At 41.5% G+C, this 27,656-nt stretch overlaps 1 protein-coding gene across 1 annotated transcript in view; it reads left to right on the plus strand.

The window, feature by feature from the left end:
• Window positions 1-535: 535 nt before the first annotated feature.
• LOC105033934 (probable methionine--tRNA ligase) overlaps window positions 536-27,656 on the plus strand; it is a 37,131-nt gene continuing 10,010 nt past the window's right edge. The window contains exons 1-9 of the mRNA XM_010908919.4: window positions 536-719; window positions 847-991; window positions 11,044-11,197; window positions 11,317-11,472; window positions 11,620-11,850; window positions 12,017-12,160; window positions 13,134-13,224; window positions 16,016-16,122; window positions 16,214-16,328. Of these exons, the coding sequence (XP_010907221.1) occupies window positions 599-719; window positions 847-991; window positions 11,044-11,197; window positions 11,317-11,472; window positions 11,620-11,850; window positions 12,017-12,160; window positions 13,134-13,224; window positions 16,016-16,122; window positions 16,214-16,328 (1,264 nt within the window). The 5' untranslated portion in view covers window positions 536-598. The remainder of the gene's footprint in view (window positions 720-846; window positions 992-11,043; window positions 11,198-11,316; window positions 11,473-11,619; window positions 11,851-12,016; window positions 12,161-13,133; window positions 13,225-16,015; window positions 16,123-16,213; window positions 16,329-27,656) is intronic.

Here is a 27,656-nt window from a genome sequence, read left to right on the forward strand (position 1 = left end):
ACTTATGTGTCAAATAGGGAAACCTCTTTTATATATATATATATATATATATATATATATATATATATATATATATATATATATATATATATATATATATATATATATATATATTAGAAAAGAATTGCAAGGAGGTTGCCTCTCTCACAACTATGATTTTCTGTCTGTCTTTTTTCTACGGTCTCCAATTATGGGCAGAAAGATATTAATTTCTCATATTGTTTAAATTTTGAAGAGAGAAATTTTATTAGAAATATCATAGAAACCGAAAGATCGTTGCATAAATTGGAAGGATGGAAAATATAGCTGCTTTTATATAGAGTAAGAATTAGGATATCCTGGACGTCAGGATTCAAATAAGGTCAGAATGATGAATGATGATATAAATAAAATAGACACCGATTTGGTTCAAGTATTAAACTGGGTTACCCGAACCACTCCCATCAGGTGGCTTGTCCAGTTCGGCTCTCCACTTGGCGGAACCTGATGCTGTTCCACGCCCGCAGCCCACTTATTAAAAGTTTGCGAGGGTTTCTGCTGACGTCCCTTGATCGCTTTCATCAGTGCTCTCCACCACCTCCTCTCCGGCGACTTCGGGATGGGAGATTCTCCGGCAAAAAAATCCCCCACGCTTCCGGTCCCCGGCCGCCGGAACATCCTCATCACTAGCGCCCTCCCCTACGTCAACAACGTACCCCATCTCGGCAATATCATCGGCTGTAATTTATTCCCATATTTCTCGATTTCGTAGCTTTTTGTTCCCCATTTTTTCGGTCAAAGACGGTTTTTTTCTGGGTTTTTTCGATGTTGTGATTGGAAAGATGAGAGCTTTTCAATCCGGTGCAGGTGTTCTGAGCGCCGATGTGTTTGCTCGGTACTGCCGGCTTCGGAGTTATAATACCGTTTATATTTGTGGGACGGATGAATATGGAACGGCCACGGAGACCAAGGCCATGGAGGAGAATTGCTCACCGAAAGAGATTTGTGATAAGTTAGTGCCACTCAAACTTGACCTGTGGTTTTAGTTCTTCTGAAATTTATGTCTAGAGCTGTAAATTATTCTGTTTTTAATAGTATATGGGTTTTGAACCCATTGTGGATTTTAGATTTTGAATGCTAACGCCTGCCCAGTGCCGGAAGGTCAAGGAAGTTGGTGACCTGATGACAGGGAGCCGGCGACCGAAGCCCCGGTGAACGGCAGCCGTAACTATAACGGTCCTAATGTAGCGAAATTCCTTGTTGGGTAAGTTCCGACCGCACGAAAGGTCTTGAGTTAGAAAAATAGAAATATAACCTTTTCTCGTTAATTTGTGCATGTTCTCTGAATGAGTCTTCAATTGCATGTTAGAAATCCCATCCAACTTGATATGACTAAAGAGTTGGTCATAGGTGAAATATGGAAAGTTGATGTAGAAAGTGCCTGACAAGATTTTCTCCAACTCATGAAAGATGCAGCTAGGTGATGCAAGCGATTTTCCAGTGTTGGGTGGTGAAGGTAGGAGTTTCACTAAATAAGCTAGAGGGAGTTGGTTATGGATACATAGGAATAGAAATAGTGTTGATAAAACTTCTCTAAAGAAGCTTGGCCCAAAATATCTGCTTGACTTGATGATTTGTGGGAACTATTTGATGCATATGGGTACTATGAGGCATCATGTTCATAGTTGTGCAAGAGTGAAAATTAGGTCTAGAAATCCTTGATTTCTGAATTTGTCATTTATTCAGTGTCCTCTCCCTTGTACTAGTTATTTAGGAAGCTTTGAAGTTAATCAGATTAAAGTTTTAATCATCTCATTTGTTTGTGTTAGGTTAGATGCAGGGCTAAATGATGATGCATTGATGCTATTACAGACATAAAAAGAGGTGCTAATGCGCTAGCAGAGGCAGTGTATAATTGCTACAAGAAAAGCATCCTTCTGAAGCATTATTTGACATGGAAAGGACTCTAAGATAGATCTTCTCAAGGCACAATTTTGATAATGTGTAGAGATGCATATAAGGAAGAGGAGACCCATAAAGTATCACTGAAAATCAAACTTCATTTTAAGATGCATCAGGGAGAAAAGGAAAGAAAAGCTGAAGTTGGTCTTGATACTTGATGTAAAACTAGAGCTTTTTGAATGTGTCATGCCATAAGCTTGAAGAAATTCTCCTCGACCATCAACCACAACATTCTAGATTCTAGAGAAGGAGGTGAAAATAATGAAGAGTCTACTTGCATAGTGACCAAACTTTTCCTCGAGGTATATCATAGATACAACTATTGTTGATCGCAATACGCATAGGCATAGTTAGTTAGCCCTGTAGTTGAGAGTTTATACCAAACATTTATTGCTGTAGTGCAAGACTCTTGAATTCTATGGTTACCATGGCATTAAAGTCCATCCTTATGTCTGTCTCAATAATAGTCCTACCCAAGTATAATAAAGGCTCAAGGGATGCTAATATATTAAGATGCCAAGATTTCTTGGAGCCTAGGTGCAAGGTGCAAAGCAAGATGCATACCTTAGCAAAGTAAGTTGAAAAATATAAAAAATGATGAAATTTGTGTTTTACCCAACAAGAGAAAAAGTGGACAAGTTTTTTGTTCCTCCTATAAGGAGGAGGAGGAAGAAGAAGAGGACTAACATGTGAAGAAACTCTAATTTGAAAGTATAATTTATTTAGCATGAAGAAGGCATGAGGAGGACGAAGAACTGGAGGACTTAGCAGTGAAGAAGCTCTTAGATGAAGCTATAATTTGCCGATTCTTCTTTGTTTTTCTCCCTCTATTCTCGGTGAATGAGTCATTTTTTGCTTTGGCTTCTTAATTCTGAGCATTACTTGATGAATAGCTTTGGACTATGGGTTTTAGGGGTTTGTTGCTTTATCTTGAGCTGTGCCTTGATGTGTGCTGGGGTTCATGTAGAAAAACAAGCCTTGAGTGCCTTTTGATCACCTTATTAAAGAGGCATCTTCTGGGGGTAGCCAAAGTGCAAGAGATGGGCCCTATGCCTTTGGGGCCTTATACCTTTGGAGTGCCTTGGCACACTTTTCACGTGTCCTATCCATTTTTGTGATTTTTTGGTTGCTTCGCAAAATGATAAAGAAGTTGATTGTCTCGTGAGATGTCTGTCTTTGGACATTCTGTTTTGTTCAAGTAATTCATTCACTTAAATATCTTGCACATCTAGAAATTGCCTTTTGCTAACAATTTCATCTAGCAAGCATTGTAGTATCATGTGCTGATGGTGTACTGGGCTAGCATTGCCATAGTACATATGCTGGTATGATTAGTTATGCAAGTAATTCAGCATGCTTGGCACACATTGGCACAATAGCTTGCTGAATGTTAACATTGAGCTACTAATGCTAGTGCTGTGTGTAAAGGACTCACAGAGTATGTTTTGTGCCATGTGCTATTGGTGTAAAATCTGATTTATGGAGTCAAAAGTTAAAAATGATCATGCTTGGATTTATCATTATGCTTAACTTATTGTGATTATAAACACACTTTTACTTATCTTTGACCCATTTATTATTTTTATGTTCGAAGTGAATTCTTGTTTCTTTGAGCCATATTCTTGTAATCAGAAATCACCTTTTAGGATGACAATTTCATGCAATTTGATCCTTAGGCATTGCTTAGAACCAGGATAAAGGGGGTTTATCCCCACTTTATCTGATGTATGTGGCCAAATACTGGATTTCAGGGTTGGGATATGTTATACCTGACAATTCATCAACACTTTGCTGTCCCATATAAATGTGGTTTAACTTATACCAAAGGCATGCAGGTGTAAGTTTAAAGTTGGGGTTTAACTTGGTTTAAATATCCTTGCAATTATGCGGAGAAATGACTGATTTAGCCTTCTTATATATAATGCTAGTAACATAATAATATCGTGGTATTGTACAAAAAACATTATAAATTATATTCAAATAATATTATGAGAAATGACTGATTTAGCCTTCTTATATATAATGCTAGTAACATAATAATATCGTGGTATTGTACAAAAAATATTATAAATTATATTCAAATAATATATAATATATACTGTTGGGTATAAAATACCTCCCAACCGAAGTTCGTAATAGGGGCGATCCTCCGGGGATTCTATTGACGTCAGACCTCCGACGACACCCCGCCGAACCTCTCTGGCGGCTGAGCCTCCGCAACATTCCCAAGTTCTGCCGACGGATGAACCCCCACCAAAGTCGACTGGACTCACCACGACGGGCGGATTCCACCCAAGTTCGGCGGTGGTCGACCACCTGCTGGAAGACTTCGTCCGGACTCCTACGGGAGCCGGACTTCGTCCCCGACCTCAACTGCTGGAAGGCTTCGTCCGGACTCCTACGGGAGCCGGGCTCCGTCCCCGACCTCAACTGCTGGTAAACTTCGTCCGGACTCCTAAGGGAGCCGGACTTTGCCCCTGACTTTAATTACAGGTAGATTTCGCTCGGACTCCCACGGGAGCCAGATCTCGTCTCCGACTCCGGCCGCAGGAAGACTTCGTCCGGACTCCTACGGGAGCCGGACTTCGTCCCTGACCTCAACTGCTAGAAGGCTTCGCCCGGACTCCTACGGGAGCCGGGCTCCGTTCCCGACCTCAATTGCTGGTAAACTTCGTCCGGACTCCTACGGGAGCCGGACTTCGTCCCCGACCTCAACTGCTGGAAGGCTTCGCCCGGACTCCTACGGGAGACGGGTTCCGTCCCCGACCTCAACTACTGGTAAACTTCGTCCGGACTCCTAAGGGAGCCGGACTTCGCCCCTGATTTTGATTGCAGGTAGACTTCGCCCGGACTCCCACGGGAGCCAGATCTCGTCTCCGACTCCGGCCGCAGGAAGACTTCATCCGGACTCCTACGGGAGCCGGACTTCGTCCCCGACCTCAACTGCTAGAAGGCTTCGCCCGGACTCCTACGGGAGCCGGGCTCCGTCTCCGACCTCAACTGCTGGTAAACTTCGTCCGGACTCCTAAGGGAGCCGGACTTCGCCCCTGACTTTAATTGCAGGTAGATTTCGTCCGGACTCCCACGGGAGCCAGATCTCGTCTCCGACTCGGCCGCAGGAAGACTTCATCCGGACTCCTACGGGAGCCGGACTCCGTCCCCGACCTCAATTGCTGGTAAACTTCGTCCGGACTCCTACGGGAGCCGGACTCCGTCCCCGACCTCAATTGCTGGTAAACTTCGTCCGGACTCCTAAAGGAGCCGGACTTCGCCCCTAACTTTAATTGCAGGTAGACTTCGCCCGGACTCCTACGGGAGCCAGATCTCGTCTTCGACTCCGGCTGCGGGAAGACTCCGTCTGGACTCCCACGGAAGCCGGACCTCGTCCTCGACTTCGACTGAAGGAAGACTTCGTCCGGACTCCTACGGGAGCCGGACTCCGAGCTCCTCTCAGACGGATAGCTAGCCACCTCTCTCCGCCAGACGCTCCAGCCGAACTTCGGCCGACAGGCTTGGACCCCCTGGCAGGCCGCAGTAACGGCCACGACTCTGCTCCACTTCCTGCAATAGATTCCGCGCGGCTCCACTCCCTGGCAGGCCGCAGTAACGGCCACGACTCTGCTCCACTTCCTGCAACGGATTCCGCGCGGCTCTATCACTCCCTGGCAAACCACAATAATGGTCACGATTCTATTCCACTTCCTGCGACGGATACTACGCGGTTCCTCCACCCTCTGGCAAGTCGCGACAACGGACGCAGCTCCATTCCCCGCAACAGACTCCACGTGGCATGTCCCGGTGACAGCCACGATCCCACTCCACTACTCTTCGCAACAAACTCCTCCTGACCCTGGGCAGCCCACTGCCAGACGGTTACGGACATCGCTATCAGTCTGTTGCCCCCTCCGCCTATAAAAGGGAGACCCAGATACGTTATTCTCTAAGCTCTATTTTCTATCCCAAAACTCTGCTAAAATTTTCGTTCGAGCACTCCATTCTTGTTGAGGCAGAGAACTGACTTGAGCGTCGGAGGGTCTTGCCGGAGCAACCTCAACTCCGGTTTAGACTTCTTTTGCAGGTCCCGGCGGTGACCGCGACTCCCTCGACTCCAGCTTCTCCGGCGCAGGCGGATTTTTGCACCAACATATACTATCATACATAACATTATATATTTTATTATGTTTTTTATATTATGTATGAAAATATTATATGATATATTATCATATAATGTAATATTTAGTATGATAAAATACCGTGTTTTTTTAAATATAATATTTTAATATACTATTTAATAATGATGTACTATATTATATATAATATTCTAATATATTGTATTATTGTATAATATTATAATATATAATGTTATTATACAATATTATAGAATATAATATATTCTATAATATTATCGCCTTCTAGATTAGGGTTGTCCTCTCATGCTATGGAAAATAATTTCCATTCCACATGCCTCCATGTTCGAAGAAGGATGATGGACATATTGTAAGATTTTATAATATTATGCTATGTAATAATATAGATTGGATGGGCAAAATTGTTCAATTTTGTAAACTCACCTTTTTTCTGCAATGGTCCTCAAATAACATCCAAACAACATTTGTTTTCCCCAATCAGCATCCAAATAGAAAAGAAAAAAATGTACCATCCTTCCTTCAGATAGGAACAATTTATTCCAAAAAGAGCATGATGTTTATTCTAGCTAAATATGTTATAATCTAACCCTAACTTATCCTCGAAAAACCCATCCCTGTTCCAAACTAAACCTTAGTCTAGGTTGCAATTTAATCGAGGGTGTCTAGATGAATTGATTCATTGACTATATGTTAATGGCATGGTTTTTCATCAAACTATTTTCATAAACTGCATTTTGGGTACTTTTAGTGCATACTTTGTGATTAGGACCTTCATTGTTATCCAACATCGAAATTTGACGCTTTGTAAGGAGTATCCAATTTGATTATTGTTGTCTACTTTTCTATGGATTTGATTAACAAATATTGTTCTTCTTTTTTTCTTTAAAAAAGAAGGGTAAGAGAGATTGTTGAGCAAAGAAGACCTTGAAGCTTAATAGTTATGCATATAGTCTTTAAAACAGCTACTATTATAAATTTTAACATTTAGGGTCAAAACATCTCTACAGTTATGTAATAATTCTATGGAAAAAAGACATGATAGGAAATGAAAGAAGCCTAATGCCTAAACCCACAAAAGTGGAATAAAACAACACAAAGGATCAATGATAGAGAAATAGTAATTTGTTGGGTGATCAAGGTGGAGAATAATAGATAATCCAAATTCATCGAATGATGAATAAACCTGTTAAATTGTTTGAAATAGAAATCTGACACTTGAGGAAACTAGCTTGGAAATCCAAACAAAATGTTAGAGAGTTCAAATGATCAAATTGGATGGGGAAACAAAGAACTCAACTAGCTATATGCATGCAATATGCTGGTCAGCATGGACCAGCACTTGAAATTGTGGGTATGTGTAAGAAGTAGGGTTTGCGTAACTGTCTCGGACCGCCCGATTTGAGGCGTATCGAGTCGTGCTGCTGGTGGATTGGGAGGGTTCCTTCAATTGAAATGAGGAACCGGTGATGGAGGGGGAGAGGGATAAGGAAAGATAGAAAAAGAGAGAGAGAGGAAGGAAAGAGATGGAGAGGGAGAGGGGGCCTCCGAAGACTGCCAGAGGGCTGCCGCACTGTTACTGAGCTCGGTGAAAAGTTGGAGGGCGGAGGGAGGGAAGGATAGAGAGAGAAGGCCACTGGAGGCCCGACAAGGCCACTGTGCCACTACCGAGCCTGCTAGAGAGCCAGAGGAGGGGCTCTGTCCTTCTTCCTATCGAAATAGGGGTTTTGGCTATTGTTTTGTTTTTTATTTTGGTTTTATCAAGTGAAGTTGCCGTTGTTTTGTTTTTTATTTTGGTTTTATCAAGTGAAGTCGGAAACATGGTTGCCGACTTCAATTGAAGATTAGAAAAAAAAATTAAATAGTGAAGTTGGCAGCGGTGTTGCGGACTTCACCCAATAAAATCAACATAAAAAATTACATAGAGGCCGAAGTCCTTGTTTCGATCGGAAGAACAACGGAGCCCCTCCATCTTTCCACTGGGCTCGACAGTGGCACAGCACCCTCGCTGGCCCTTAAAAGGCCTCCTACAGGCTTCTCTCCCTCTTCTTTTTCCCTCGCTTAGCCCTCCTTCAGCTTTCCACTGAGCTTGGTAGTGGTACGATGGCCTCGCCTGCCCTCTGACAGCCTCCGAAGGCCCTCTCCCTCTCCCTCTCCCTCTCCTTTCCTCCCTCTCTCTCTCTCTCTCAGACACACACACACACTCTCTCTCTCTCTCTGCTGTCTCTTTGTGTTGTTTTGGACTCCGTACTGAACGGCAACCATACCACAGGCCGACCGGTCTAGGCTTCGGTACCGATACAGTGGAACCTTGATAAAAAAACATCTATTTGGTTAAATCTTGCTTAGTCCACCCAAACTCTCTCTTTGAAAATGAATCTGGACCTGAGTTCCATATTACTGTGACCCATATTTATACATTACTCGATTCAAATAAGATGTGCTAGTAGGGTTGTGCATTCTGCCGGACAAGCCTATGAGTTTTAATTGAACCATCTTGCATTTAGGACAAGTTCAGCCAAGATATGGTTGTACCAGCCTACCAGACTGAGCCTGGGCTTGATGTGCCTTGGCTGGTTGCTTCTGAGCTTTATAACCCAGTCTTACTTGGCCCTTATTTGAAAAATGTGTGCATGATGGTGAAAAAATAATCCAGGCATTTGTGTAGGTTGTAGCATAACAAGAAAGAAGTTCAATAACACTTGCATTCCAAAGTATAAAAATAATAAAACTCTTGCAATATCTTCTTTTAAAACAAATAATAAAAGATATGTTTGCAACCCATGATTGGGCTATTTCTGTGCTGAAAAAAGATTTGGTTAGCCAAAGCTATAAGTTTTGCCAACTTGAGCATAACTAATTACTCTACAGGCTAAGCTTAGCCTGTGGCATTTTGGGCTAAACTTGGGCTGTTATATTGCAATCCAACCAAAGGCCCCAAGATGGCCTTTGACCCAGTCTAACCTAATATATGTGCACCTTGACTTGCTGCTTGGACTGGCCGAAACAAATCAACCAACAACACTAATAAAGCCAGCCCCTTAGATTAAATCAATAACCCTGATAAAATGAAGACATGCACAATGCCTAATCAATCTGGTTCCATGCTTCTTCTATCTTGTATGCTTCTCAGTAATAAATGCTGTTTTTGCCGTTAAATGAAGAAGAATCTATTTTTTGATTGTAGGCCTCAACTACATGAACCTGTATCAAGCATTACATAGAATTTTGGTTTCTGTTTCTCATTTTATTTTATTTTATTTTTGGCTAAAGATTGCATTGGAATTTAACATGTATAATATGTACCATGCGATGTTACAATGCAAGTTTTATAAAATTGTGTAAGATACCCTACCTTTGGTGCTAGGGTATAACATTAAGTAACATTGTTGGCACAAGAGTTTTTTTCAGTGCTTAGAAAATCACTCTAATGTGCCAAACATATTGAAAGTCTTTAAATGAAATTAATTGTAAGTTCTTCTAGCCTAGTTACTTTAAAATTTAACGTATATGTGCTAAATGCTGTGATATTCTCCTTGATTGTTGTATAATTGATTCGTCCAACAATGTGACAGTTCATTTCTCAAAAGGTTTTGGCTTGTCTTGGTCCATCTTTTATTGGTCTTGAACTCTTATCGAGAAAAAGGAACCTACCAAAATAGTAGTATCATGTGACATTGTACTAATATGATACTATCATCATAAATTGTTGTACTAATATGATACTGTCATCATAAATTGTTAATGGCATATCAACCTGGAAACGTTGTCCACTCTCCAAAGTGTCATCTCCAAATATGCAATTGTATATCAAACTTCCTACCAATGTTATACTGATTTTGTTGTATCCAATGCTGTTTCCGAGCCTGACATAATAATTTAAGTATGATGCAATGAGCACTGTTACTTCATATAACTTGGCCCTTTTTTTCTCCTAGTGTTACATTGGTGAAGTATAGTCAAAATCATTGTTAATGTTGGCACACAAACATAACTAAAATTTTAACAAAAGAGTCACAAGACCCATTCTATGTGTTTAGAATTATTTGACGATTTACATAGTTTCTTATTAGAAACTGCTCAATTTTGGATGTTGCAATAGCTATCAGCTGACTTTCATCCAGTGCTTCTAGTCTATGTTACTGTTCACTCAATGATGAAGGTAAGGATAATGAATAATTAAAAAATTTACTAATGTTTTATGTTTCTTACTGCATACATGAAGGGCTTTTGGTCTCTGGTGGAAATGTCTATCCGCTATTTTAAATAAAAATCCTACTTCATATGCTTATGTTGTGTTTAGTCTTTTTTTTTTGCTCTTCTATATTGCAAAGCATATGTCATGTTTATGCAATTACATATGCAGATTTTCTTTTATTGGTTAAAGGGAAGCCAGGAGGCTGAGGTCACATTTTAAGCAGTCATGGTTAGCCAGCTGGACTTACCTGCCCAGTATCATAATTATGCCTTAATAACATTCACCCGAGCCCATTCACCCTGGTCCATGCTTGATCTGCATCCACAACCTGCAAAACCATGCTTGTGCTCACACAGTTAACCTGCATTCTATGCTATTTTTGTTTTTGAGCAAATTATCCTTCTTTGGGTATCCAAGGATGGTAGCAGGATTAAAACTTGAACCACCGCCAAAGTGGGGCAAGGTGCCAACCCCCAAACCACTTGGTTGTTGGCTTATGTATATTTAATATTTTTCATTATTTTTTGCTGAGAGAAGTTCATAAAATCTCAATGCCATGAACTTATACTGTTGAAATATTTTGTATTGTTTTCTTAAGTTTCAGATGCATATAAGCAGAAGAGCCTGTTACACTAATTTTGCCTTTGAAAAGAAAAGAAGGAAAAGAAAAAAAAGAAACATAAAACAAACTTCACCATGTGTCTTTGAGACTAATCTTGCACCTTTCTACCCTTGAAAATGTTGTTTGTGCCAATGCAGATACCATGCGATTCACAGGGACATTTATAAATGGTTTGACATAAGCTTTGATGAGTTTGGACGCACATCCACCCCCCAGCAGACTGAAGTTTGCCAATCAATATTTCAGAAACTGATGGAAAATAAATGGCTTTCTGAAAACACAATGCAGCAAGTATGGCAATAGGTTTAGCATGAGCTTTGATATAATCTATAGAATTTTTTATAGTCATATGTTGCCTGCATCTGTCTGTTTTCTTGTTTAGATACTGATTCCCCCTACCTTTAATGTAGCTTTACTGTGATACATGCCAACGCTTCTTAGCTGATCGTCTTGTGGAGGGCACGTGCCCTACACTGGATTGTAATTATGAATCTGCACGAGGTGACCAGTGTGAAAAATGCGGGAAGTTGTTAAATCCAACTGAATTGAAAGATCCTAAGTGCAAGGTAAGTTTCATCTATCTAGATTCTTTATTAAATTTCCTTCCTTTGACTCTTAAAAAATGTATCTCATACTAAACTTTGCATCCTAAAGTGTTAAATTTATTTGAAAATATCTGTTCCATTTCTTACTCAAACTTATTCTCCGTAAAGGTATGTCAAACTACTCCTCAAATTCGTGATACAGACCACTTGTTTCTAGAGCTACCTTTGCTGAGGGATAAATTAGAAGAGTATATCAACAGTATGTCAGTGGCTGGAGCTTGGAGCCAAAATGCTATTCAAGCAACATACGCATGGCTGAAGGAGGGATTAAAACCTCGCTGTATCACAAGGGATCTTAAATGGGGAGTTCCTGTTCCGCATGAGAAGTATAAAGATAAGGTGAGGCAAGAAAAAAGGTCCATGCTTAACATTTTTGAGAAGATGTTTCTATCAGGGATCTAGATATTCATCTAATTTTTATTGAAATTATGCTAGACTGATAGTGGAGTCCAATTTTATGTTGAACCATGAATGATAAATTGTTTCTGGTGATATTGTTGTCCAGGTATTTTATGTCTGGTTTGATGCCCCAATTGGATATATCTCAATTACCGCATGCTACACCATGGACTGGGAGAAGTGGTGGAAGAATCCTGAAAATGTGGAGTTGTATCAGTTCATGGGCAAGGATAATGTGCCATTTCACACAGTAAGATATTTTATACAAGTTCCTTTTTTCATGCTTTTTCTTTGATCAATAATTGCATTTCACATTCTTATAGTGGAGTTTAAAGAGAGTTTTGACAGTTTACCATATTGCTTATTGGACATTCATTCTACCTGCAATATTTGACATCATCTTTGTCTCTCTCCTTCAGATATTAGGTTTTGATTTAAGAATATCTAATTGGATACATTTTCTTGGCTTTTTAATAGTTCAAATTACTAGAACAGTTATATGGTTATAATTGCATAGTAAGCACAGTGCCCTAACCAGTTGGTCTGTGGGCTGTGTTCTTTGTCAGTTGGATCTCTTAGACTCATGTATGCTAAGCGCATGTGTACACTAAGTGCATCTGTGTTGGACATACAAAAAGGTTGGTACATGTGGTGTACCTTAAGTGCACCAGAAGACTTCTGAAACATGGTGCATCATTCATTCATGAACTCCACCTTCTTTTATTTCATGTATATTTGTCAAATTTTCTTCAAGACTTCAACCATAATGAATATTCAATTTCTTAGCTATTTTATTTTCTACTGCTACCTCTTAAAACATCCAAATTGTTTATTTGACAGGCTGTGCTCTTGTATCGATGATGATCATAAAACTTTAGATTCATCATGAATTTTTAACTTTCAAATTAGACTAATGGTAACATGTAAGCACATACAAAATTACTTCCCATCATCGTCGTAATTTAGTACTGGATCAATTCTTGTTTATGTGCTCTTCTTTTTTTGTGATAATGGATATATGTGATTTACTTTTCTATGTAAACTTGTACTTAAATGACGGAGATCAAAAGTGATACGTGACTTGAAATAATTCTTAGTGTCAAAAATTTTGATGAGTAAATGCCATCCTGTTTATATGCTTGCGAAAATAATGGCTGTTAGTATATATTGGATAACTATTAGTACATATCTATTTTTACTGAATCTTTACCTGTCAATTGTAGGTTATGTTTCCTTCTACACTTCTTGGAACTGGTGAAGAGTGGACAATGATGAAGACTATAAGTGTGACAGAATATTTAAATTATGAATCAGGTATTTTTAAGTAATTATTTTCTTTTGTTATCATAATTGTTCCAAAACATGGAAAAATTATTCTTAACTATGATATTGAATGCTGCAATGCCTATCATCCTTTTTCTTGGGATTGGTGAGTGGGAAGGTTACTAGAGACAAGATTAATTCTTTATTGGTTCCTCACCATAGGAATGTAGAAGCCTAAATATCTATAAATCAATGTATACAGTCTTTAACCGTCTTCCTTTTCTGTTCAGTGAACATTTAATGGTTCATTCAAATCAGGTAAAATATGGACCTGCATTACTTCCTGTTGTAAATTGCAACCATTTTACCTCAATCCATGCTATCAAGGTGATTTCCAAGTCCAAGTTACAGAACACCCTGGGATCTGGACCTCACGTAGCTTGAATGAACCTGTGATCACCACCCAAAATATTGAAAAAAATATTGTTGCACTCTGTTACACTGCTATGACAGGACTAGTTCCTTCATTCGCACTCTGCGTGAATGGATACGACTCTCTAAACTGTCTTGTACACTGAGTCTGGAGCAGTAGTTTGGACTTAAGCCTTCTATTCTCTCTATGCTGTTGTCTCTAATGAACTGCTGAATCCATCATTGGAATCCCATCACCTTGGTGTTCTCGATATTGTTCTTGACAATGTGATATAACAGAATCGGAAACTATAAGTTGAAGCTCTCCCTGTCCAGTCAACTGAGCAACTACCACCTAACTTTCTCCTCTCTGATGTCCATCTCAGTATCAGTTAACTTCTCCTAGTGGATGTCTTGTAATATAAATCTTAATTCTTTTACCTCCAAATTCCTCTGTTCTCAAAGGCAAGTACTTTAAGAAAACACACCATTTCATTAAGATAGTTATAATGGTCCTTCTTCATTTCAATCAGATCTGAATATGTAATGCCATTCCATCTCTTTCCTTTAGCAATCTTATGGTAAAAGTTGTGTTTATATCTTTTTCCTAGTCATGTTTCTCCAGAGAATTACTTTCAAGTATCTCCTTTCTTGGTAACCCTAAGTTGGAATGATCCTCTTTAATCTTTATTCTATTAAGTTGGAATCATCCTCTTAATCTTTCTTCTATGGACTAAATTTCAGAACTGTCTTCCAATTTGGGCTGTTAAACCTTTTTCTGATAAGTTGGTCCTACAGTTATCCCCCTTATTAGGGAAAAAAAGATCTGTCTATTCTTTTTTACAATCTTTAACTTCATAGGTCATATGTAATGCTTTCTGCATCAAACTTCTCCATACCAGTGCTTTATACAATCAAACAACTGAGGTGATTTCAATCAATCTTCTATGTGAATTTTTTTTGCAAAAATAGCCCACTTTATTTTTTTTTCTTTTTGTATATTTGGATTTGCTTTTACATATTTGCAAGATTGGCCCAGTTATGAAATTTAAGAATGCTTGTGCTTTTGGCCCCAAAAGATTCACTCTAGTTGTATGCTTTAGTGGAGTTGAGTTCATATTTTCTTTTTATAGTAAACTCATTTTCTATAGTGAACAAACATATTTTTTATAACTGAGTGACATATTTGTTGAATGCTGAATGCATATATCTTAAACGTTGAATTGCCGGAGTGTGTCCACATGACAAGGGAAAAAGTGTTTGAAAGTCTTGAAACTTGGCCATTCTTGCCAAAAGAGGAAAGAAAATAGTGGCCCAATTCTGCAAACAGGGAAATAAAGTGGTCTGTTTTGACAAAATTCCCATTATTTTCACCTTTCTGATGCTCAAGGGTTATGTCCTGTCTTGCTTCTTGTTAATTCTAGAATCAATGCTTGTTATACTGTCCTCAGTTTAACTAGTAGACCAGTAACCTGGACATCAAGAAAAGGACTCTTACAACATCTTAATACTCTTGCCATATAAGATTAAGAAAAATACCTCACTTTTTAAAGTAAGGACTGTTGCAATATAGGCCACCAACAATGCATCAGACTTGCAGGCTGAGGACATAGTGATCTAAAATCATCATCTATGTTGACTTTGCATATTGAGGTATATATTCCACAATCTGGTCTTCTGTATCAGAAACCTGGATTCGGACACCAGCTTAGTCATAAAACCTCGATACTCGAAACATTTCCCTTTTTTTTAACGAGATTCTTTTTTCGTAGTCAGTGCAAGCATGCCAGAAGCATATGCACTTACATGAGTCTGTCTTGATATATACTTGTCCAACTTGGTATTATGAATGACATATACCATAGGTATAACCATAATCATCCAGACTTATTCAACTTGGTAGTATGATATGATAAAGACCACCATGCCTGGTCCCAAGCTCAGGTGAGAAGGGTGAAGGCTTGATGTTAGATTGACAAGCGGTCATATAAATATGTCATAATTATGAATTGGATCCATATTTGGTATTATGAATGAGAAAGCTCCTTTTTTATGGTTTTCTCAATTCCCTAAAACATTTTAGTAGTTCTTTTATTTATCATATCTTAGGAGAACAATGTATGCATGACATAAACATTCATGAATTTTGTCTAACTTGTCTCTGATCCAGGTTGTTTGCTGAAATTTCATATTTCATGTAATATCTGTACATTATAATTTGGTTATCACTGTTATTTTAGGGTCTCGTAATACATTTTCTTAAAATGATGCCTGGTTATTTTTTTCTTTGCCAAGGGTGAGAACTGTAACATAATGCTGCAATTTTTTGTCCATTTTGAATGACTTTGATGCATCAGTAATCTAGTGTTATGACAGCTGGATATGTGGCATATGAGATTTTAATGTGCATACATGTTCCTTGGTCTTGCAGGAAAGTTTTCCAAAAGCAAAGGAATTGGAGTTTTTGGTAATGACGCAAAAGATACGAGGATTCCTCCAGAAGTATGGAGATACTACTTGCTAACTAACAGGCCTGAGGTGAGTTAAGTGTTGCTGTTATTTAGAACTGTTCAGTTTTTCCATTGTCTCTGTATTTGAGACCTAATTCTGACTGCCTTTTTTGTTTTAGGTATCAGACACTTTATTTACATGGGCAGACTTGCAGGCTAAGTTAAACAGCGAGTTGCTAAATAATTTGGGCAATTTTATTAATCGTGTATTGAGCTTCATTGCTAAACCACCAGGTTGGTTGGCAAAGACTTATGTTAAATTAATATGCCTATGGTCACTTAGGACGTCGAGTACAGTATACCTAATGTTTAGTTAGAAAAGCATGCTCTAGTGCATTTTGGTGTTTCTTTAAACTTAACATACTAGGCCTGCATAATGAATCCACAGTTTGTTCGAACATTAAATCTGTTAAAATTTTTTGTAAAAACAATATTACATGCTGGTGCATGTACAGATTTGCCATTTGCCTTAAAAAATGTCGGTCTGTTTTAAAACATGCAAAATTAAAATATTCATAACATGCCCTGGCACCACCTTGTACAACAATGTTCCTTGTTTTGTTGCTAAACTGCATGAACTAATGCTCATATAAGCACATGCATGACTTAACAATGGTTCTATTTATTTTAATAGGTGAACTTTTTTTTTCAGTTAAAATGCAATCTCTATTGCAATTGTGTGCAATAATATATCATAGAGTTTGTTGTAATCAGAAACATCATATGGAAATTAAAGTTGGCTAGTGCAGGTGGCTAACTTCTGATTATTCAGATGTAGCTAAAAGCTCTTTCATAACTATTTGGTTTATTGTGAATGAGAACTACCTTATTATTAACTCGATCTAAATCCTAAAGTTATTGCTGCAGACGCTAATGTTTTGGATGGTCAACCAACATTTGATCCTGGAAGGCCTGGAATCTGTCTTTGTGCTGCATTTGAGTGCTTAAAGTTTCAAGACTTCACTGTTATTACCTTTAATATAAAAGAAAGGGTCTGTGAGAGGGAAACTAGTAAAAAGAAAGGAAGGGGGGTGGGGGTATGCTTCATGTATGAAGATTTACCTTAAGCTTCTAGAATAAGATCTTGCTTATTCTTTCTCTGCCGGGTGATTGTGTGAAATCCACCATTTCACCTTCAACCACACACCTATTGCAAAGAATTAGATATTGGGTTTGGTTTGGGCTTAAATCTTATTGGTTCCTGTTTGAATTCAGGTTACTTAACCCACTTACTATTTGTTGTAAATGTGGAGAGTAAGAGTTTGCTTTGACATGGCAGAGTCATGATTATCAACAAATATGACTAGTTGCTTCTGGTGAGCATGAGCTTAAAGTTAGTCTTTTTGGATCCTCCTAGAAGCCACTTTTAGATATCGGGTTAGATTTATGCTTAAATCTAATTGGTTCTTGTTCAAATTCAAGTTACTTAGTCCACTTATAGCACTGGTGTAAATGCAGATAAGTGTTTGCTTTGACATGGTCAAATGCATCATGACGATGAATAGCAGATCCACTTTAGCATAAGCATAAAGCTTAGTCTTTTTGGCTTCTCCTACAACCCACTTTTTCCTTATGCTCATTTTGTGTCACAAGGCTTATTAACCATCTTTGTGAATTATCTCTTACCTTAAAAACTGTAAACCGACTTTTATGCAATGCCGACATAGTTGGATTTGACTATCACTCACTAAAACTATCATGCATAGTGTTCTAGTTGATATGTGGGTCCTATCAAACAAGCTAACATGGTTAATTAGCTAAATTTGACTTAAGTAAATTTTGTGTGCATCATAAATGCCTGTAACATTTTTCTTATAACCTTTCCAATGTATTTATAAACCCTCAAAAGGATGCTTTATGCCACCATTACAATTCATGGAGGACAGCTTATTAGAGGCTGAAATAAAGATTTAGTTGGATAATAGGTCTTTATGCCTAATAAATGAGTTAGTAAATTCATTACACCATTTTATTCTTAGGTCATATCTTTCTGTGAGTCTAATAATATGTCTGGCAATTGTTTCTTCATTAATTTTGGAATTAGATCAATTTGCTACATGGTATTTGAATCAGAACCTTTTCCAAATTGTTGGTAACTTTTGTGGTTTTGACCTTTTATTGTTGTCATCACTTGAGAGAATAGTAAGTACTTATTTAAGCCTATGATGGCAGAAGGATGTCCAATATTAACATATTAAACATTGATCATGAAGCCTAATTGTACATGTGTAATATAATATCTGTTTTGTGACATTAGTTGTTAGGAAGGAGATGGGTTTGAAGCTTTCTATCTTGTTTGAAGTGTTCATTGCTGACTCTTTTTTGCAAGGGGACAAGCATGAGTGTATGTGTGGGAAGGGTGGTTAGGGGCATAAGCGGTTGGATTTGGTTCAGCTTGAAGCAATACTGAAATCTAAACCCAGTGAAAGGACCAAGTTCGGATTTTGATTATTAGGTTCAATTTGGCTTCAAATCCATAATTCAAGCACCAATGATGGGGCTTGTGCAGGCCAGTGGCTGGCATGGCAGATGGTGCCTGTAACATGATGTGGCATGCCCAGAAAATCGAAAAAAGATTTTTTTCCCTGTTTTGGGCGTGGTACCAGGAGGTTCTATCTACTAAGATGGATTAACCTTGTGTGCCAAACCAGCATGAGTTAATACAGGCTAACATGGACTAGTTGGTTTTGAGATTTGGTGTATTGCTTTGTGTCAACACAAGCCCAGCATGGAACGATTGACATATACCAACACTTGCTATGATGAGATATAATGACTACATAAATTCAAATTTACCATTTATTATTTATTTTCTCCATCATCTTTGTTCTGGCTTAAACAACCTTATAAGAGTGGAGCTATCAATTGAATAGCTAAAATACTTATGTTTGCTATATTCTTTAATTTTGTAGTTTCACCTAAGGTTTTGAATATCGGTATCAATAGCTGTTCCGGTCGGCCGTCGATGGCCACTTGAGGGCTGCACCACCATGGCTCCGTGTCATCTATGGGAGAAAAGAGAGAAGAGAGAGGGGGGAAGAATCGGACCGAGGGGGGACTTCACTGTTTTTAATTTTTTTTAAAAAATTCTTAAAAAATGAAGCCGGCAAACTAAGTGCCGACTTCACTGTTCATCTTCCTTTTTAAAAAAGACCGACACATGAACAGGTGCGGTCTGTTCTGCGGCTGTGATTGCGCCGTGCTGCTTCCACCGTCTGGTGGCCACGATGGCCACCTGGAGACCTTCGGTGGCCCCTCCACCATCACGTCCTCCCATTTCCGACGGTCTCTCTCTATCTTTCTCACTTGTTGCGGTAGCCCTATTGGGCGAACCGAGCCGCGGAGGCTTCCACGGCCCTCCAGCGGCCACAGAGGACCACCGCTGGCCTTCGGCGGCCTCTTGTTGGAGCACGATCCCGGTTCCTCCCACGGACCTTGGGTGCAGCGGAACCAGCAACGAACAAATCTGGAGACTTCTGGACTCGATCGAAGGCCCTTGACGAAATCAGCCTGGTTGCTGTCTTCTTCGTCAGCCTTTCGTTCCAGATGAAGAACGCCTCTAAGATCACCTCTAAAAAATCCAAGATCTGGTATCCAACCAGATCAGGCCTGGACCGAGGTCTTCCAATTCGTAGATCTCGAATCGGAGTGTTCTAGATAGGAAAGAAGGTGATAGAACCAGACCTTGCAGATCTGTCCTGCTGTAAACTTTCCTGTAGATCTGTTGATGGAGATCTCACCCGCGCCTCAAACGACCTCAGATTAACTTCAGATCTGAGAGAAACTTGTACCAACCTCGTAGCAAGAGATTCCAAGTCCTGGACCTGATGTTTGGGCGGCTGCAAGAGAGGGAGAGGCAATATGGTTGGCGGCACAAAGGGGGAGGGGCTCAAAACCCTAGTGCCTCTGCTTTTCCTGCCTTCTATGGACCTGGTGGCAAGAAACCCTAGGGTTTCTTGCTCTTGGGGCGTGGAGAATAGCTGAAGAGAGGGAGAAGAGAGAGAGAGACTTGGGAGAAAGGGTTTTCGTATTCCTTGGCTTAATCAAACCTATACAGTGCATGTATATATAAACACAGGGTCAAGTGATCCAAACCCAAAACTCTCTTGACCAACTCTATGGAAGATTAGGTTAACCCAAGCCCATGTACACCCATGACTCGACCTAATCTCACCTATCTTGAGCCCAGACCTGGCCCATAAAGAGTTGGTCCCTTGAGGCCCACATAACTTAGACCTCAAGAATCCGAAAGGCCCACAGCCTTTCAACCTAAGGCCCAACTAGCCCTAGAGCCTCCATGAAGCCCTCATGAATGATGGACCTTGGCCTTAGCCTTGGTCCCCTGAGCCTTGGGCACACCATCTAGATCACAACAATCTCCACCTTGGTGTCCCAAGGCCTCAACCAGCTCCACTCTGTCCATCAACCGAATCAGCTCAACACATCTCTGAAAGCTGTCCCGTGGAAGTACCTTCGTAAGTGCATCAGCTAGGTTCTCCTTGGTGTGTACCTTTACCAGCTTCACCTCGCCATCCTCCACAAGCTCCTTAATCCGATGATACCGAATGTCGATGTGCTTTGTCCTTGCATGATAGACTGAGTTCTGTGCTAGTAGAAGTGCACTCTGGCTGTCACAGTGCACTCTAATGGCCTCCTGAGTAAGGTCCATCTACGTCAACAAACCCTTCAGCCAAATTGCCTCCTTAGCTGCTTCTATCAGTCCGATGTATTCCGCCTCTGTAGTGGATAGGGCCGTGATAGGCTGCAGACTCGATCTCCAAGAAATAGGACCTCCATACAGGCTAAAGATGAAGCCTGTCGTAGACCTCCGGGTATCCACATCTCCACCAAAGTCTGTATCTACATAACCGCCAATCAGCCCCTGAGCCTCCCTGGACATGTCAGAGTATCCCACTGCACCTCCTCACTGTTCGTAGCAGATGCCAACTCCAACTGAACCCGCCAGGTATCTGAATATCCACTTCAGAGCTCTCCAGTGCTCCCTGCTAGGCTGCGTCATGAACCTGCTAACCTGACTCACTGCATGAGCGATGTCTGGCCTACAACAGACCATCGCATACATCAAGCTTCCAACTCCTGAAGCATAAGGGACCGTCTCCATCTCCTGAGCCTCCACCTCAGTCTGTGGCGCCATGGTCTTCGAGAGTCTGAAGTGATCGGCAAGTGGCAGCTCCGCCGGCTTTGCTCCCTTCATCCCGAACCTCTCTAAGACCTTCTGTATGTAGCCCCCCTGAGATAGATGTAGCACCCTCCGGGCTCGGTCTCTGAAAATCTCCATGCCTAGGATCTTTCTTGCAGGGCCCAAATCCTTCATCTCAAACTCCCGAGATAAGGATGCCTTCAGATCCTACACAACCTTCCTACTCTTGCATGCTATAAGCATGTCATCCACATACAAGAGTAGGAACACCCTAGAACCATCCTCAAGAGACTGAACATAAACACAGGGATCAAACTCGCACCTGGAAAGTCCAATGCTGCACACATAGGAGTCGAACCGCTTGTACCATTGCCTCGGCGACTGCTTCAGCCCGTACAGCGACTTCTGCAACAAACAAACCTTTCTCTCTGATCCTGGATCCTTAAAATCGGATGGCTGCTCCATGTAAATTCTCTCCTCTAAATGTCCATGGAGGAACGCCGTTTTGACATCCATCTGCTCCAGCTCTAAATCCTGAGCTGCTACAATGTTCAGCAACACTCTGATGGAAGTATGTCTGACGACGGGAGAGAAGACCTCGCTGAAGTCGATGCCTTCCTTCTGGGAGTATTCCTTGGCTACTAACCTCGCCTTGAATCTGATACCTCCCTGCTCTGAAGGCCCTTTCTTGCGACTGTAGACCCATTTGCAGCCAATGGGCCTCTTCCCCTGTGGCAACTGCACCAATCGCCACGTCTGGTTCTGGTGGAGAGACTGCATCTCCTCAGACATCGTCTGGACCCACCGCTCTCTGTCCTGGCTCTTAATAGCCTCTTAATACGTATATGGGTCACCATTCGCTGTCACCAGGGCATATGACAGCGTCTCCTTGAAGCCATATCGGTCCGGTTGCCTGATGGTCCTCTTGGGCTTGTGTAGGGCAACACCGATATCAATTCTCGATCCAGCTCACTCCTACTGGACCTCTTCGCCTCGATCATCTGTCTGAGTCCTCTCCACCTGTGGAGACATCTTAGGTAGGTGCTCCACCTGAATGTCATGTCCTCCAGTAGTACCTGCAAGAGGCAAAATCAAAGAGGTAAGCTGTCCAGCAGCGCCCTGCTGGACCTCCTTCTGCTCCTGCTGCTCCTCCATGCCTGCTCGCCTCCGTAGGACTGACTCCTCATCAAAAGTCACATCCCGACTAATGATGACCTTCTTTTCCAAGGGATCCCACAGCCTGTATCCCTTAACTCCTCGTGGATAGCCTAGAAACACCGTCTTGCGTAATCTGGCATCTAGCTTACTTCGCTCACCAGCTCTAATGTGCACATAGGCCGTGCACCCAAATACCCGTAGATGGCCCAGCCCAACTGTCCTCCCAGACTACACCTCCTCTGGAAGCCTGCCATCCAACCTGGTGTGAGGTGACCGATTGACCAAGTAACCCGCTGCGTCTACTGTGTCAACCCAGAACGCCTTTGGAAGCCCTGCCTGCAGCCTCATGCATCGTGCCTTTTTCAGAAGTATTCTGTTCATCCTCTCGGCCATCCCATTCTGCTGTGGAGTCCTCTTAACTGAGAAGTGTCTCCTGATCCCACACTCCTCACAGTAGTCCTGGAACTCTCTGCTGATGTACTCCCTGCCATTGTTTGACCTCAGACACTTCACGCTCCTCCCCTGCTCCTCCACCTCAGCTCTCCAAATTTTGAACTTGGTGAAGACCTCAGACTTCTCTCTCATGAAGTAAATCCAGAGTTTCCTTGAGAAATCATCAATCAGGGTCATGAAGTATCTGGCTCCATTCCTAGCTGAAACTGGGGCTAGTCCCCATACATCCGTGTGTACTAACTCCAGAGGGGCTGCACTACGGGTTGTACTGATGTTGAACTGAACTCTCCTCTGTTTTTCCATCTGGCAAGGCTCACAGATCTCCCCTGTAGCACCATCCTCTAGATCAGAGATGAGTCCTCTCCTGCTCAACTCCCTCAGTCCTTTGTCACCCATGTGGCCTAGGCGGTAGTGCCACATCCTGTAAGCCCCCTGCTGGTCCTGTGCTGCAACTGCTGCATCAGACTCTCCGGTCACCACAGATCCCTCCATGCGATAGAGATTATTATCCAACCTCCTGCCTCTCATCACCACCATAGCTCCATTGGAGATGTTTAATACTCCGCTTCTAGCCCTACTGCTGAAGCTGTATCCACTGCGCTCCAAGTAGCCTAGTGACACCAGATTCTTTTCCAGCTCCGGGACGTACTTTACATTTGTCAATGTCTTCACAATCCCATCAAACATCCTCACCCTGTCTCTATCCCAGCCACCTTGCAAGGATGATTGTCGTCTAGAGTCACTGATCCCTCATCTGTCTTGGTGTATGTGGCAAACCAAGACCTGTGTGGTGTGTAGTGATGTGAGCACGCAGAGTCTAGTGTCCACTCCTCTGTGTAATACCTGTGACCATCTGATACCATAAGTAGATTATCCTCCACCTGCTGCCCAGCAACTGCACTCACTGATTCTGAGCCACTTCTTTCTCCCTTCTTGCTCTTCCATAGTGGACATTCTCGCTTGAAGTGCCCGAACTCGTTGCACTTGAAGCATTTCATCTCTTTCTTTCCTTTCCTGGACTTGGACCGCCCCCTGGACTTGCTTCTGCCTCTGCCTCCACCTGTCCTCTCCCCTACTGCCAAATCCTCCTGGGGAGCCCGATCTCTGGTCAACTTTTCCCTTTGCTCATTAGACCTCAGCACCGAGATCATGTCTTCATATTTCAGAGTCTCCTTGCCGTAGAGCAGTGGAGTCACCAAAGAGTCATATGATCCTGGCAGCGAACACAAAAGCAACAGGGACTTGTCCTCCTCATCCAGCTTCACCCCGATATTCATCAACTCCGTGCACAACTGGTCGAACCTCTGAATGTGGCCAATCACATCAGATCCCTCCTGCATCCGAAGACTGTACAACCTCTTCTTTAGCATTAGCTTGTTGCACATATTCTTCTCCATATACATGGTGTGCAACTTCGACCAAAGGCCCTTCGGGGTCTTTTCTTCCAGCACTGAATACAACGCCACATCCGCCAAACATCCTCTGATCACCAAGCATGCTTTCTTCTCCAACGATGCCCACTGTCTATCTGTCATTCCCTCAGGCTTCTCATCCAAAGTCTGATCCAGATCTGCTTGCACCAGAAGATCCTCCACCTGGATTTTCCACATGAAAAAATTTTTCTTGCCATCAAACTTCTCGAAATCGACCTTCATATTGCTGCCCATGACTGGATCCAAGCCAAACAAGCAATATAAAATCAAGAAGTGTAGAATATACCTTGATGGTACCTTGCTGAAAATTTTCAGCACTTGGGATCTTTAACTTCTCGTGTTTGGAACCGCTTCCTCACCACCGTGGCTCTGATACTAACTGTTGGAGCACGATCCCGGCTCCTCCCACAGACCTTGGGTGCAGCGGAACCAGCAACGAACAAATCTGGAGACTTCTGGACTCGATCGAAGGCCCTTGACGAAATCAGTCTGGTTGCTGTCTTCTTCGTCAGCCTTTCGTTCCAGATGAAGAACGCTTCTAAGATCACCTCTAAAAAATCCAAAATCTGGTACCCAACCAGATCAGGCCTGGACCGAGGTCTTCCAATTCGTAGATCTCGAATAGGGGCGTTCTAGATAGGGAAGAAGGTAGATAGAACCAGACCTTGCAGATCTGTCCTGCTGTAGCCTTTCCTGTAAATCTGTTGATGGAGATCTCACCCGCGCCTCAAACGACCTCAGATCAACTCCAGATCTGAGAGGAACTTGTACCAACCTCGTAGCAAGAGATTCCAAGTCCTGGACCTGATGTTTGGATGGTTGCAAGAGAGGGAGAGGCAATATGGTTGGCGGCACAAAGGAGGAGGTGCTCAAAACCCTAGCGCCTCCCTTGCTTTTCTTGCCTTCTATGGACCTGGCGGCAAGAAACCCTAGGATTTCTTGCTCCTGGGGCGTGGAGAATAGCTGAAGAAAGAGGGAGAAGAGAGAGAGAGACTTGGGAGAAAGGGTTTTTGTATTCCTTGGCTTAATCAAACCTATACAGTGCATGTATATATAAACACAGGGTCAAGTGACCCAAACCCAAAACTCCCTTGACCAACTCTATGGGAGATTAGGTTAACCCAAGCCCATGTACACCCATGACTCGACCTAATCTCACCTATCCTGGGTCCAGACCTGGTCCATAAAGAGTTGGTCCCCTTGTGGCCCACATAACTTAGACCTCAAGAACCCGAAAGGCCCACAGCCTTTCAACCTAGGGCCCAACTAGCCCTAGAGCCTCCATGAAGTCCTCATGAATGATGGACTTTGGCCTTAGCCTTGGTCCCCTGGGCCTTGGGCACACCACCTGGATCACAACACCTTTCCCTCTCCACCTCTCTCTCTCTTCCTCTATTTTCCTCTCTTTCTTCTCCAGTGCCGGTGTGTGCCGTTTTCCCTACCGGAACTGTCCCGGTTCCCTGTCGGTCCGGTTCAGCACGCTCTGAACCGTCCGATTTTAGACGGTTCTGAAAGCCATGGTTTCACCTAAATAGGGACCAATGCTCTTGCCCTTTTGCACAAATTATGTGTACCAGTTATCTTTATATTGACCATTTTTATCTAATATAGATATAATTATATATGCAGATTAACATGCAGAATGAGAACTTGACATGCATATGTTGACATATATGAAAATTCTGTATTTGCATTGTCTAGCTATCTATTTGTGCATGAAAATTATTATTGGGTTATTACCTATCAGTTCGGATGTGGGTCACATTTTAGCCTGATCCCATTAGCTATTGGTTCTTGGAATCAGGTTATTGTAGGGAGCATTTATTACCAAGAGAATTGAGTTGATTAAGTTGGACTAACAGTGTGGAGGGTGGACTTAGTTATGTTTATAAGGCATGAGATTTGCATCTATTTACGGATTTAACCCACTAGCTTAATTCCTTTATTTTTGTTAAAAAAATCCAATACCAAACTAGATTTCTTTGGCCTCAACATTTAATTAGAGTCCTCATTGTCATTTCCATCTGTAATTGAGCTTAACCAAGATAATAATATAAGGATAGGCAATATGACTGTAGTTGGATATCGCTGACACGGTACATAGACGATCTTATATTCAAAAAAATGCTTTGGACACAGGGCAGGGTGATAGAACAATTGTGTCAAGGGTTATCAAAATATCTGTACTATTAAAATGTCACATATATGCAAGTTTCAGCTATATATTTTCTGGTATGTGGATTGGCTTAATTTGAAACCACATTTTAGATCTATGTTGCATGACTCCTGTGTGGCTGTGTCCATCTCAAAGAATTGGTATTGGATACGTATCCGCAAGTTGATAAATGTCAAAATCGTAAATACTTAACAAATTCTATGGCCGCAATGTTCAGAGATCAATGCTTAGGTGGTCTTTCTGACAATGAGCTGGGATGCACAATGAGTTGTTCTTTCTGACGATGAGTTGGTCTTAAGAAATGATATCTCTTAATTTTTACATAAATATTTAGAAAGCATGGAATATGTATAATCAACCTAAAATTACATTTTCCTTATGTTTCCTTGTGTCTCACTCCCCCTCCCTTTTTATCTTTTTTCTTTCTTTTTTGTTGAGCTAGTGGATATTCCTGGGTTTGTGTCCATGCAGCACTATAGATTCTGGCAAGTTCGAACACATCCCAATCTTTCAGCTTGTTAGCCATTAAAAAATTGAAAATTCTAATACAACTGTCCGGTAATGATTCCACATAGTTTACATTTAAATGTTCTACACACGTTTGTTGAAGAAACCTTTTTTCCTCCAGAAGTGTATAGTGGGGGCATTTATAGCTCTCCACACTGACGCATGCTTCCTGCAGTTCACTACTGAGCGAGTGCATCCAGGCCATTTTCATTCAATATTATGTCTCATGTAGGGCTGCACCCAATCTGCTCATGAACAACTCAGGCTTGGCTTGACAGCAACTTGGTTCAGGCTTGACTCTGCCAAAAATGAGCCAGAGCTTGAAGAGAACTCAAAGCGCAGTTCGTAAACGAGGCAAGTTTTAGGAACTGAGCCTGAACACCAAGGTTGCTCAAGTATGGTGGTAAAGCTCGGCTTGGCTCAACTAAAGCTTAGCTCTAAGCTTGGCCAACCCAAGCTTGATTAAGTCTCTTTGGCATGGCTCAAGTTTTAGTCAAGCTTGAGCAGCTTGTTTAGGTGATGAACTGAGCCTGAGGAACCTGTTACTCGGCTTGGCTGAACTTGTTTGTACCATTACACCTAAGCCAATGATTCTCTAGATTATACCTAGAGATTTTTTTTAAGACTCTTATTTTCACCTTTAAATGATGTATAATATATCACAAGATCTTTAT

Source organism: Elaeis guineensis, chromosome 15 (assembly GCF_000442705.2).
Source record: "Elaeis guineensis isolate ETL-2024a chromosome 15, EG11, whole genome shotgun sequence".
NCBI lineage: Eukaryota > Viridiplantae > Streptophyta > Magnoliopsida > Arecales > Arecaceae > Elaeis > Elaeis guineensis.